This window comes from Monopterus albus, unplaced genomic scaffold (assembly GCF_001952655.1).
Source record: "Monopterus albus unplaced genomic scaffold, M_albus_1.0 scaffold348.1, whole genome shotgun sequence".
In the NCBI taxonomy this organism is placed as follows: Eukaryota; Metazoa; Chordata; class Actinopteri; order Synbranchiformes; family Synbranchidae; genus Monopterus; species Monopterus albus.
This window is the reverse complement of record NW_018128228.1, coordinates 204738-219560: the sequence shown is the minus strand read 5'-3', so window position 1 is coordinate 219560 and position 14823 is coordinate 204738. Positions and strand designations below refer to the sequence as shown.

General features: G+C 39.4%; 1 protein-coding gene across 1 annotated transcript in view; it reads left to right on the top strand.

The window, feature by feature from the left end:
* samd4a (sterile alpha motif domain containing 4A) overlaps positions 1-11318 on the top strand; it is a 58151-nt gene extending 46833 nt beyond the window's left edge. Inside the window, 3 exon segments of the mRNA XM_020625191.1 lie at positions 805-931; positions 5316-5399; positions 7336-11318. Of these exon segments, the coding sequence (XP_020480847.1) occupies positions 805-931; positions 5316-5399; positions 7336-7364 (240 nt within the window). The 3' untranslated portion in view covers positions 7365-11318.
* Positions 11319-14823: the final 3505 nt, after the last annotated feature.

The window sequence follows — 14823 nt, the reverse complement described above, 5'->3', positions numbered from 1 at the left end:
ACTATGGTTATCTAGGGACAATTTGTAATGGAATAATCTCTGTAAAATTTGGTGAACAGATAGGACTGTGACAGTAGATGAGATGTTGATGATGGTGGTGAGGGGGGGCATTGATTTCAATTTTTCAGTCACAACTATTGCACTAAAGGTCTTTTCACACGGGAGGCAAATTTTTCATTGCATATCAATAATTTTCAAACTAATATTCTGTCAGTGGACACTTGCACATCAGTGATGAAATGTCACTGAGCAAAATGTGGCATTTATTTTATTTGCCACAAGGTTTTTTTGTTTGTTTGTTTTTTCAACTTTTCTGTGGCCAATCACGATGCAGCTTGGTGGAATGTTGTAACATTGTTACCACAGGTGCTCGGTGCACCGGTCAGCTAAAGCTATTTATTAAAGTCATGTTCAGAATGCATTTTACCTCGGACATATGGCCAGGCATTAGTCTGGGTCAATCAGGTCATTGTAATTTTCCCCGGTGCCTCTCCAAGTGCTGTGGCAGCAGCAATAACTCCTCAAATTGTCCCACTGACATCCTGACATAGATCCAAAAATGACCATGGTAGAGTTTCAACCCCTGCACCAAGCAGTGAAACTTTCCAAGTTGCCTTTTTATCAATATAGGATGCACTCCTTGTATTTAGCAGAACCAGCACCTGCAGGTCATCATCGCAAAAAAAAAAAATGCTATTCCATATCATTTATTTGCATCACTCTTCATGTGAAAAGACCTTAATGCTGCAGCAGTGTTTGTATGTTCAAGAAATGAACTTAATGTTATGGTTAATATATTCTCAGGGTTTGTGGTTTGCTAACCCTGGGGGCAGCAACAGTGTGCCCAGCCGGACCCACAGCTCCGTGCAGAGGACCCGCTCCCTCCCGGTTCACACCACACCACAAACTATGGTCGCGTTCCAACAAGCTGGTAAGACACACACACACACACACACACACACACATACACACACACACACAACACTGGTGTGATACAAGAGATTATAGCCTAAACTTGTTTATTGTTTCCACCTTCACCAGTTTTATTTACTTATATATTGTCTTTTATTCTGTATTAAATACTGGAACGTTATAACTTCCGTATACCACAGAAATGGATCATATTGCTGTAATAGACAGTGACATTTTGTTTTCCTTTAAGGCTTTATTTGTTTTTAAAGCAGTAATACAGTATGTCTTGTCTTACTGTCATGTCAGTTCATTGTTTGTGATCATGTGGGGACAAATTTTTGTGTTGCTGTATTTGCATAAAGTTGATTTTAGCCTTAAACATCTAATGGATGACTTTGTGGCTGGCTGAGCAACAGTTACCGTGACAACACACTGATTGTTCGAGTATAATTTTTTTAAATGTATTTTTTATATTTTTTCTAGTTATAGCTTCTCTATTTTTTGTAATTCAGACCTTAAAGTATTGATATGTTTGGGCTGACTTCTGACCCAATATTAAATATTAGTTATATATTACTTTCATTGCAAAAATTTGTGTGATACAATATTTATAGTGCAGACTAATCAGGTCTTAATTGTTTTTAAAAAAATTCTTAAGAAAGAAGCCTTAAACAGTTCTCACTTTGGTAGTTCCATATATTTTTACATTAAACTTATTAATACCTATAATTAAATTATAGCTATTTTATATTGGCCAGTCGATTAATCGACTAATAAGTCAATAATTGATTAATGCGTCTATTTTCTGCTGCTGATTCAGGTCCAGGTTGTGTTTAATCATTAATAATGATATTAATGAGTGATTGCTGTGGGCAATTTATAATGCACTTAAATTCAGCTTTTTGAACGCTGCAGAAAACCTGCTAATAATTTAGTCCTTGTCTCGCTTCAACTCAGACAAACAAACCACTCTGCAGCCGGACTGTTGCTTGAATAAAAGGGTCAGCCAAATACTAGCCTGTCTTAGTGCAGCATTTCTCCTGGAACACCCTGGAAATAGTTGCCTAGTCATTGGCCATTAACAATTAACAATACTGGTCTTTATGCAAGAGTTGATGGCATCTCAACAAAAATAAGCTAAATGTACCTTTAAATGTGAAAAGAGCATTTCTGACTGGAGCTGCTATGTTCAGCCCAAAACCTCCCAGTCTGGATTTTCACTGACAGCTCCCCTCTCAGTGTCCACACAGACTCAGATCGTGGTAACCTTTGGCGCCAGGCAAAATGACCTGTAGTAGCCTGTGCTGACTGGACTTTGTCCCACAGGAACAGTGGACAGTAAAAGGACAAGCTGAAAGCTCTGTCACAAGCATGCGTACCATAAGTGTCTCTGTTTAGAATAAGGAGGAAGGCCAAATTTAGAAGACACAGAGAGGAGGGATGTTAGGTGGAGGGAGTGTAGAGACTGTATGAGGGAGAGGAAGAGATGGAGGCTGAGAGGGAGGCAAGAGTCAGCAAACTCTTACAATGAGGCTCTTTGTGCAGCGTGGATGGGGCTCCCTGGCACGTTCTTCTTTCCATCCTTCTCTCCCTGACTCACTCTTTAACTTTCCCTTCTCTCTCTTCTACCACTCATCTGTTCTTCTTTGACAGCTCTGCAAAGTCATGCATAGCAGTCACTCCCAAGGGTGGTTAGAGCTGGGTCTCAGCCAGAGTAACTGATCTGAACAGCTAGTCATCCTCCACCCCTGCACCCCCTCTGTCTGCATGTAATTACTGTATGGGCAGTCTTGTCTCTCTGCCAGTCAGTGGATAAAGGGACTTACCATGGGAGACACAGTACAGCAAATGTGGGCATATAGAAACAAGTGTGTGTACAGATTTTATTCCAGTGTGCGTTTTTGTTATTTTAAGTGTGTGTGCACTTCGTCTATAAATAGCCCAGTGTGGAGCACTGGGCCTCACTCAGCTTTTCTCACTGGCCACAAGGGATTTTCACTGCCGCTCTGTGTTGAAGGCTCAGCTAAGGACTACACGGCTGGACCGGGTTGCTAGGCTGTACTGTGGCTTAAATACACCCCACCCCTGCCAGCACACACAGACACTCCCCTCCAGCCTCAACCAGCCCCCCAAAATAAAATCTCCACTACCTCCAGAGAGTTGAACATAAAGAAGGGGGGGTGGGGGTTCAAGTCATGTTTAAAGTTTAATTTATGTGATGAGCATATATCAATATTATAAATATGTGTAAACATTATTATCTTAATAATGGCACCAGTTAGGAACTCGGAAGTGAATAATTGTGGAATCAGGATGTATAGTATTTCTGATCATTTAGTCATTCTGCTGGCATAATGATGTGATGCTGCAGCTAAGGCTTGTATTCATTATTGATTATTTGCTTTTTTTTATAAATCAATAAAGAGGTTAATCAATCAAAAATGTTGACCAGAGTGCTTCACACTGTCAAAGTAAAACCACAAATAAGAAAAAAAAAAAAAAAGAGGACAAAAATATACATCACTGCTGATTAAAGCCCTACTTGGTATAAAATGCCAAAGTGAATAAGTAAAAAGTGCCTGGTCAGAAATGGATCAACTCTCTGGCAGTAATGCATTCCACAGTTTGGGAGCAACCACAGCAACAGCTCCGTCACCCCACTGTTTACAGCTTGATCTCGGGACATCCAAAAGAAATTGGTTGGTGGACCTGAGCTCTCTACAGTGTGTACGTGCAACCCAAAGGTCAGCCAAATGAGATGGAGCAGATTGAGGGCATAAACACAAGCAAAGAGAGTTTAAAATCAGTTCTAAAATGTATCGGAAGCCAATTGAGTGTGCGTAAAACGGGTAGTATGATCATATTTACAATTTTATGCTGCACTCCAGATCCTTGAGTGCTTTAAAAGGCTTTGCCTTGGCTAAAAGACAAAGGCAAAAAAAGATTGCTTTTGCAAAAGAGTTGGTTTGTTTGAACTTCAGTTCACTGTCACAGATTTAAATCTGTACCACCTGGAATGAAATGCAAACCAAAACTAATACATTTGGGCTTAGTCTTACTGAGTTGAAGAAAATTTCATGACAACCAGGTCTTAATGTCATTCAGGCAATCAAACAATGGTTGCAGTGAATTAATCATTTACTCTCTGAGATGTCTCAGTACATCAGAGCCCAAGGTTACACCTATCTGCCAAAAACCAAAAGATAGTCAGAATACAATAATATTAAAAAATAAGAAAAGCAAATCTACATTTGGAGCCAGTGAATATCTTTGCTTGAAAAATTAATCTGTCATTTAAAAAGTTGTCAGGTTTTCTGTTTACTCATCAATTAGTCCCCTAATCATTTCTGGTCTAACCAAGTCCATACCCATTACATACATCTGCATCCTCTGTTCTTCCCTTTATCACTGTGGCAAAGTAGGCGTTTCTTGATAGCAAATAGTTTTCCTACAGTGTTGTTGTTTTTCTTGAACAGCACTACACTATTTTTAATTTTCAAATGTATAATGAGCTTATCAGAGGGATGTTAAGGCACCATACCAGGGTGTTAGGTTAAGAAACATTATGCTTTATTATGTTGGCTCATATGCATCATAGATACATATGATTATCAATATCAGGTTTCCTTGTCAGGTCTATTGTCTTCATTACAGAATATTTAAAAGTTTAATAGAGTGTGAGATAATTATTATAGTTGTCATATTTCATTCAGTTCAAAGACCATCAATTACTTTACATGCTGTTTTGACATAGTGGATGTAAGTTTTGTCTCAGATCCAGTTTTAACCCACTGACACACAAACACTCACTCAAAATGACAAAAGACAACATGCTCCTGTTGCAGGAGTACAGTCATTGTTTTGATGTAGCAGAAAGTAGTGTACATGCCATGTGCAAAACAATACATAGTGAAATTTTTGAGTGCCCTATATAGTGAATAAATATATTTACACACTCAGCATTTGGACACCACTGCAAAATGTATAACACGCTGCATAGCGCACAATAACGTGCGTAATGAGTGGTTTTTGGACAATACTTACTGTCCTGGTGGATTTGTTGCTGATTTGAATTCATTTCTTTTGTTCTTTGCCAACTCATCTGATGGCCAGATTTTAAAACAATACCATGATTCTGTTTATGATCATAGACTTCTAAGAGTTTGTGAAGTCATTAAGTCTAAAATCTAATTCAACTTTTTAACACTTAATGAGAATATGGACATCAATAGTGTGTGAAGTCAGCCATGGAGAGGACTAGCTATAGAAAATAATTCTTAATTTGATTAAATTAAGAACTTGCTACGACCATCGTCGGGGCATTTTCCTCATATTGTCTTGTGCTGAATATTTTTAATCACCGATACTGATGCTGCTTCAAATGTGTTATTGTTATTGTACAGATCTTCAGTTACCAGTGACAGAGCCAGACATCAACAATCGCCTTGAGTCTCTGTGTCTGAGTATGACAGAGCACGCCTTGGGAGGTAAGACAGTTTTTAATGGGTCCCAAATATTAAGCCATCTTACGTAAAAGACAAAAGGTTTAGCAAAGACTCCCATTCACAAATATAATTTACAGCAGTCAAAACAAACGGGTACTGTGCCCCAGGGGAATCCAGCATTAATGAACTGATCATTCACCACTGCAGGGGGCTTCACAGACCAGCTGCTTGTAGGTTAAACCCAGGAACATTGCTAATCACAGTGCAGCAGGAGGTAAAATATATCCACAAAACCGGGCGCAGTCGAAAAATTCAATTTTTACAATGGCATCAGTGGATGTCAGACAAGCTCACATGAGCGAGCAACTGCTTGAAGAGAATGCCCATTAAAGGAAATCCTTAAACTGTCATGTAATACTTTATGTTAGAACAAAAGTCTCGTGAGCGACAGTTTGTAAGACTTGTATAAACCAAGTCGCTTTTGCATAGAACATACGTACACCTCATTTTTTGAGCTTTAGGTCACGTCTAAGATGATAATTCACTGTTGTAGTATTGTAGATAAGTCAGAAAACAAGGAAAAGCATGCCATGGGCTCTTTAATGGGAATGACTGAAAGGAAAAGCATGGCATGGGCTCTTTAATGGGAATGACTGGAAAAGGCTACAGAACCCTGAACACACAAGAAAAGCATGTTTAAACCTGTCAGCATCATAATGTGGTAAACATGACCTTAGTCAAGTCAGTCAGTTTGTGATCTGGGTGGTGCAAAATATTTCCATATACATGGATTTTTAGTCACGGTTAAAGTCATTGCCAACTCCCCCCCATCCCAAAAGTGGACTGAGGTTGGGTCAGTGGGCCTCAGCACTTGGCACTGAACGGTGGACAAGTGCTGCTTTGTGTGTGAGGGGGAGAGCAGAGCTGGGCAGCAGAACGAAGGAGTGTGTTTAACTGAAAAAACTCCTACTAAATCAGTTTCACCTTTTTCTAGTCCCTTGCCGTGCTCAGGAGTAGGCAGAGATAGCTGGTTAGGTCCAGGTAAAGGCATGGGGAAACATTTAAATCTTCAGATCATACAGAAAAAAATCTAGAAATTTTTATACTGTAAATCAGGTTGCAGATGTCACACCAAATCAACTTTAACATATGCAGCTACTCCACACATTTACTGCACTGTGGTATCAGATTGGTTTCCATATCAAGTATTAGCAGTTAGCTAGTCTGTTTGCACTTGACTCTGAATCTTGTGCAATATATTGCACATGAACCTGCCATTTTAGTGTAATTGTGGGGGCTTTATTTTTGTGGAATAAAAAGGTCCACCGGTGCCTATCCTGATAACATTTTCCTCTTCAGCCACACCAGAGGCAACAGCTGTCAGTCTGGTGTTTTTCTTTGAAAGCCTCTATCAGTATTATTACAGATGTGTTGTTCTCTCACTATGACGGTGTGGGCCCTGGCCCCTTGCTGTTCACCAGGTCAGAAAAACCTCGGGCCTTTGTTACAAACTGTTCATGGCACAATAACATCACAACTACACTTAAAATCAGACAAATTCAGTCATGTACCACATATAATTTGATCTAAGTGGAAGAAGTGAACAAAATGTGAACCTCTAAAAGCTAGCACAGGACAATCTAAAGCATCTACATGTATGTAGCCCAAATGGAACAAGCAGATTTCACAAAGTTGGTGCTGGACTGCTATGAGATCTAAAATCTTCTGCTGTACCATCTTATTTGGCATCACACGAAAGCTGGAGCCTGTCCCAGCATGCACTGGGCAAAATACAGGGAGGCTTAGCTGTAGGAGCCTGGGGGCTCATGGCTGCCTTCTTAGTAATTTTATCTTCATTGGGACAAGTGATTGAACATCCACACTATATCACTACTTCTAATCCTGTCAGTGGATGCTGAGGATGTTTTCATGGAGTTAAACCCTAATGCCCTTTTTTCCCTCTGCTGCTCCTCTTTAGACGGCCCTGACCGCACATCAACAATATGAAATGAGGTCCTGAGGGAGAGCAGCAGGACATCACAGGTTCACAAGGCTCCTCTCTCACGATAAGTCACCTTGAGGTCTCCAGTCCTCCCGTCCTCCTGTCCCCTCTCCCCATACCCAGTGGTAGAGCTCAACCAAAGGACTGGGCAGGATCCAAGAAACACGAGAGCGCCGATCATCAAACCCACTAACATAGACCGTGCCGATGTGTCAGTTTATCGGTTCGTAAAGACACACTTCCTTTTCTGCCAGCATGCTCACAGTCACCTGCATTTGGATGCAGAGAGAGAAAAAGCAATGAACATGGCCTGGACAGCATGTGAACAGCACCCCTCTGGGCAGGCCAGAAGCTGTACTGCAGTTCAGTCAGCCCCAGCAGAAGGGAGACGCTGGCCTGTGGATCAGGACCCAGCGAAACTAAGGCCCCTTCCCTCACTGACGCCCTCTGGTCCCTGCACATTGACCACAGCTTTGGGCATCTTTCAAACCCAAAACAGTACCTCAGACCCAAAAAGAAGATGAGACAAGTAGGGCTATAAGGATGCAGAAAGAAGTTTGGGATTTCCTCTTGTCAGAGAGGACTGTCCAGCTCTTGCTCAGTATTGGGTGGCAGAAAAATTGTTTATTTGTGTTGTATGAATTTATTGTTTACAAAATGATGCTACTTTCAGAGGGTACCGAAACATCTGAATTTCAGGTATGAATTGTGTAAAGCCTTGGTTGCCTACCAGCTTTACGTCCCATCATGCTAGTTTACAACCAACATGCTTGTTCTTTGTTTTAATAGCTGACATAAAATATGTTGGCTTGAACTTTTACTGAGTGAGAAGACAGAGAAGGAGATGGAGCACACGTGTACAGAAAGATAAGGAGAAGAAGGTGGTGGGAAAAAAGACACAGAAAGTTGAAGAAAGCATTAATCTGAAGTGATACTGGAAAGGGAAGCGGATGTTTAAAGGAGAAGGACATCAGAGGCGGGACCTTTGATCGGCTGAAGGTGACAGAAGAAGGTGATGTTGTATCTAGTCATGTTGTGTCTCTTCAAGTGAATGAGTGTAGGAGGATGTGAATTTGGCTCCAGTCAGTTACATATTGTTTATCCACAGCATGTACTGTATGAACTCTTTGAATTCAGAGCCTTTGTAGGCACAATACATGAAAATGTAGGTTTTTGTACTAAATGGAAGATGATGTATCGTCATTGGGATCTGTCTGCATGTTCAGATACTGGGTTTAGTTATTTTTCTAAAGCAGGGTGATATGCTTAAGCTGCATGTTACTAAATATCTTTCTCAGAGGAAGTAAAGATTGTGAAATATGGAGTGGAGAAGACGGCAGAAGAACAGGAGGTTGGTGTGCATTCCACTCTGACCATGCTGGTAAGAGGATTGCAGCATTGGAGAAATCACACTTAGTCAGTCCATGAAGGGTAGTTCTCCCAGAGATTGTCTCATTAGTGCTTACCTCCACCTGCTGACCAAACACAGTCATGGCAGGACAGACGACACAGGCGCCATGAGGAAGCCCATTGATTAGGAATGCTTCGGAAGTATCCGTGCTAATTTAGTCTTGGCTGCAGGAATTTCTTCAGATGTCGTTCTTGTAACATGGTCTTCTGTCTGTTCTGTTAGTGCAGGCCTACATAGAATTAGTTTTTTTGTTTTTATCTGAATTTCATGGTTATTCTGTGTCTTAATATTTATCCTCAGTTTATTGTGTCTGGAAAAGACTTCATAAGAATAGGACTATACAGCAAGAGGCTGGTTAGGAAACTCCCTCCTGTGTGTCCCGACCGTGGTAGCTGTCAATATGGGTCATTGGTTATTAGTGTTTAGTTTTTCTCATTAGTATGTTGCAATTCTGTAGTGCTTCCTTTGTATTCTGCACTTGATATGATAATGTGATACACTAAAATCCAAACATTTAAGGCTCAAGCTAGAGTTTTGCGCTTTGCAGTCAGATTGAAAGGAGCGGACTGAAGCGATGAAACTGACACTCTTAACTGTAGAGCTACAGTCTCAGTGGACAGATACAAGTGAGGACACGATGGGTATTGATGTTGAATGCAGCAGCAGAGACAAATAACTCCTGATGCCTCTCCCTGATCTCAAATGATTTTTGTTTGTCTGATGGCGGATTTTAGAGATGAAGAAAACTCTTATGTCATTTCAGTCTGGGCTGAGTCGTCAGTTAAAGGAACATACCAGTGTTTATGTACGTTTTAGCCCAGTAACATATTTGTGATTATCTTCAAGTATCAATCCAAGTTTTCATCTCACTTTAATAGTTTAGTATACGAACTCTGTAAAAACTGAAAAATCGCATTCAAAATCTCCGAGTTCAGTGTGAGATCTTGGTGTGTTTGTTTTGTCCGGCCAACAGTCCAAAACATTAAGACAATCAATTTCCTATCATATACAACACAGGAAAAAAACACAGCTTCACATTTACAAAGCTGGAACAAGCACATTTTTTGTCATTATTGCTTGAAAATGACAAAGTATCATTTGATTATTACAGTTGTTTCTTTTAATCAACTAACCACTTAAGTGACTAGTCATTGCAGCTCAGTGCAGGCTTTATTATCTGCACCTGCAAATGAATTACCATAAAACAATAACTGGACAAAAAGTTGATGAATCATCTTAAACAAGCTTCAGGTCTATGCAGTGTCATTCACTATAATATAAACGTCTGGTTCCCTTTAGGTTTGGGAAAACTATATAGAAATACAGATGTCACGACGGTGAACTTGAAAGATGGGTATCGGTGATGCTTTCAGTGTGACTTTTATTGAAGGAGCATAAATTCTGTTTTGGTGCCTTCTACCTTCTACAAACCAGTCTGGGGCCATCATCATCCCACTGCCATCTTGATTATTTGAATGTGGCTTCAGATCCAGTGATGGTGGCTTGAGATCAGTGCACACTCAGACAAACACCCACACCACAGGTAGAGTAGGTGTGTGTGTGTGTGTGTGTGTGTGTTGATAGTTTCACAGCATGGCTGTGCTGTCTTCAGTTTCTTGTCTCGGTGTTTTCTGCTCTTATACTTTGAGTCTGTAAAACCCACACATTTATGAACGAAGATAGATTCCACCAAAGCATGAATGTGACATGAACCCATTTAAATCCTGAATGGGGAAACTGATGTTACACCTTTCTTTTTCTGAAGCTCCTTACTGAAAGGCAGCATCAGGATCTCATTGTATTCAGACTTTTTGAGTGTCACTGCCATATGAATCAGTACTTAAAGTAGATGAAATTATTTATTTATATATATTTTTTTCTTAATTTTTGGAGAGGAGAGAGTTTTACTCATTTAGGTGTTTTATTATTTAAAGTACCATATGTATTAACATGTTATGGCTGGTGACCATACGTACATCTCAAATATTAGCATAGTTATTGTTGATTTTGACTATTGTCTTTAAATTTTGTTGCTGTTGTTGAACTATAATCTTGTTTATATCAGTGTCATGTTGCGGTCATGTGAAGCTTTGGTGTCGGAGTGCAGCCGAAAACAGGAGTTGGTCTGTCACAGATGCGTCGATTCATGTTTAGTTACACAAGTCATGCTGGACAAGCTATAGTATCAGCAAACAAAGCAGTGGTGTGTTGTTCTAGTTTTTGGTAGGCCAGGGAGTAGACTGATCCATCCTGGGCATTGCTGACCTTTAGAAAAGATTAGCATTTGGGATTTGGAGTCTGCTTTTGGTGCTGTGAGAGTATTACCACCTGAGTCTATGGGTCAGTGGGAGAGGCTTGTGGGTTTCTAGGTACAGACAGGTGACAAATTAAAGGAAAACCCTGAACAAATGAATGGTTTCTTTCAGGATGACATTCCCCCATCCACAGGGTAGGAGGGCTCACTGAATGAGTTGATGAATATGAAAATGATGTGACTCGTATGCTGTGGCCTTCGCTGTCACCAGATCTCAACCCAGTTGAACACCTATGGGAGATTTTGGAGCGACATGTCACACAGCGTCTCCATCACCATCATCAAATGAGGGAATATCTTTTGGAAGAACGGTGTTAATCCCTCCAGTAAAGCTCAGAGACTTGTAGCATCAGTGACAGAGCACAGTGAAGCTGTTCTGGAGGCATGTGGTGGCCCAGCACCTGATTGAGACACTTTATGTCCATCTTTCCTTTAATCTGTCACCTGTCTGTGTGGCACTTATACGACAGGCATTAGTCACTAATTTTCTTATTGTGAACAGACCCCATGAAAAGATGAAATTCAACACAGGGATATCAGAAACGGCACTTGATAGTACAGTAGGATGAGTTTATTATTAAAAAGTAGAGAATACTGTATCACCAGACTTTTTTATATTGTTAAAATGATCAAACCTGCAGTCAGTAATGTAATCAAAGTGGCTACTGAAACTGTAGTATTCTTATTTACTTTCATATCACTTTCCTTTTTTAAATGATAAAGGTGTTGCGTACGCGATGTGGAGTTCAGCTTTTTTTCATTTATTTACAGAAAAACTGACATTTGAATAACCTGAGTTTGTGTGACTTTTTTGCTTTGTTGACATAACTGAGTAGAGTTACATATTTTGTATTTAGAGTGCAGATGAACACCACTGGCCTCTGGTTTCAACTCCACCCTGGTTTCCTGCAGCATCTCTGGGTCAGTGTGAACAGAACTTAGCTGTGACAGGACAGTGGAGGGTTTCACCTCTAAGGTCTGGATCATCTCTTCAAACCAAATGCTTTACTTTTATTTTTCCTAAAGGCATATCAGCTCTCTGCGTGTCCAAGAGTGCTTCTAACACTGTGCACACCCTGCAGTGTTAACGGTTAGATATTCCAAAAAACATGTAATGTACTTTAAGTCGAGACATATATTGTTATTAACTGCCATTTTGGATCTCTTATTTTTGTCATGGATTCTGCAATTTAATCAGTTTATGTTAATATGGGAAGCTAAGACTTTTTTTTTGTAGATTCAGCAGCATCCATTTTGTAACAAAGTGCTACCGCTTGACTGTGCTCCTTTATTTCATTTAGTTTTATTTTATCAAAGAGCCGATGTCCTGTATTGACTGCAGGCTTACGTATATATTTGACAAAAAATATTGTATCTTTAATAATAAAAAGCAAAAAAGATGAAAAATGGAAGAAAATGCAGAAAAAAGAAAAGAAAACTGAAAAAAAACCCTGTAATTTATATTTTAAAACTGCATGCCCAAGGCTGAGAAAGTCATATTTAGAATAACAAATGGCAGTGCCTTTTTTGTACTCGAGACATTTACCCTAAATGTAAATGGTTTTATATAATATTACAGTACAGTATGAAACTAGCAGTAGTTGTCGGGTCACATTCACACTGCACATACAAGTGTCTGAATTCAGATAGTTTCCCCCTGTTCCTGTATGATCTGAAGATTTAAAAAGAATCTATTTACAGAAACACAACCATCAAACTCCGTTTCGTCTGTTCTTTTTTTCCTCCTTTAATCATAAATCTGACCTTTTACCCATGGCCATGTGACCACATTACTCATACTGTTTTTATGATCATGATGATGTGTGCATGAATTTGGATACAGCTTTAATAACAATTAGGGCAACAGTGCCCATCCATACAATGCTAATTTAGTTCTTGTCTGGGCTTATCAGCAACAAAAATAGGGCGGAAACTAGTTATTTTCTGTATTGATGTGCTGTTTATTTTCTTGGTTAACTGATTTATCGTTGTTTATAAAAGGTCATAAAACTGTTTTTGTCACTGTTCTTATCTTTATTGATTACACCTGAATCAGCATTTTTATCAGTGTTTGTTGCGTCCTTTCAGGAGGAGCACCGTAACTTTCTTTTCTGCCCCGTTCAAAGGAATGAGCTAATGTCATAAATACTAAATCATACTTTTTATCTTACACAAAGACAAATAATCCCAGTCAGTTTGATGCAATTAGGTACACAGATTTTGAATTAGGACAAAGGGAGCACTCATATGAGATGTGTACTGGCTGATATCCCCAGTGTAGTTACTGGGACAGAATGTCATTCAAACCTAACTTGTGTTTCCATTAAGCTGAGCAGTGCAGCACTGTGCACAATTCTGTCAGTTCAGTTCATCGTACAGTACGTGGTGATCATCAGATGTCTTAGAACTTAAAACCTGACAGCCAAGTTTAACTTGAGTGTATTTTGGGGGGTTAAACCTTCACAGTCACAAATTAAAGCAGCTTCATGTGTGATATGTGCTACTTTAAACATCTAAATGTAAACATTAAGACACAACTGTGAGTCTGAATTGAACACCGGGACGTGCACTGTGAATGTGACCTATGGTGTGACGGCACCAGTGTCGTTCCTGTACTCTGTAGGTACTTAATGCTGACATGAAGTAATGAATTATTCTGGTCTGTATAAAAAAAGATTAACTGTGTGTGAATGACTGTGTGAAAGTGAGGACGTGTGTGTGGAAATACATTCAAGTGTTTTTCAATGTGTCCTGCTATAACGTTGTCGCTGCGTACCAGAATGCTGTGACTTGGCATGCCCTGTTATACATTTAAAAAAAAACAAACTAACTCTTCCATTGTGTGTGTGTGTGTGTGTGTTCAGTCTGGACAGTAAAATCAAATGGGCCTTGAAAGTTCCCTTTTTATTTAATGAAAGGTTTGAATTAAATGTAGCACATGAATTCCAAAGGTGGAACAACTACTCACGTCCTGGACTTAAATAAAAGTAGCAGTACAACAGTGTAATAATACTGCATTCCAGATGTCACTTAAGTAAAAAATACTAATTAATTAGTATCAAAATGTAGTTAAAGTAAAGGTAAAACTTCTTATGCAGAATGGCATATTTCACATTACTATATATCATGCTGGATTTTTTGGATTCTAATTATTGCATACATCACAGTGCTGCAGCTGGTGAAGGTGGAGCTAGTTTTAACTACACTAAATGTGTATAATTTGAAGTACTTTACATACTGCTGGGTAGCTTGTGAATTTTTTGAGTATCAATAAAGTCTTATGATTATACTGTATTTTGTTTTATTAATCTGACTGTGAAAAGTAACTAAATGCAGTGGAGTAAAAAGTACAATATTTGCCTCTAAAACGTAGTAAAATCAAAGTATAAAGTAGTAGATACCTAAAAACTGAACTTGAGGAAATGTGCTTAGTTGCTATCCACCACTGCTAAATTCAGAGTATTACAAGAAACAAATACTGAAGTCTTACCTCTGAAATGAACCTGTTTATGTCTTGAATTTATAAAACAAGCCAACATCTTTCATCCACTTTGTAAGTGGGGGATGATTTTACATCTAAAATTAAATTTTCTCCTGGGGTTCCAGAGGAAGCTTTTCAAAGTTTTAAAAACTCAGCTGGCACTTAAAATATTTTTTTTAGCAGAGATCCTGCATTATACTGGGGCAATGAGAGCTCAACACACCACAGCCTAAGGAGGTGAGTCCCCACAGGGCTGGG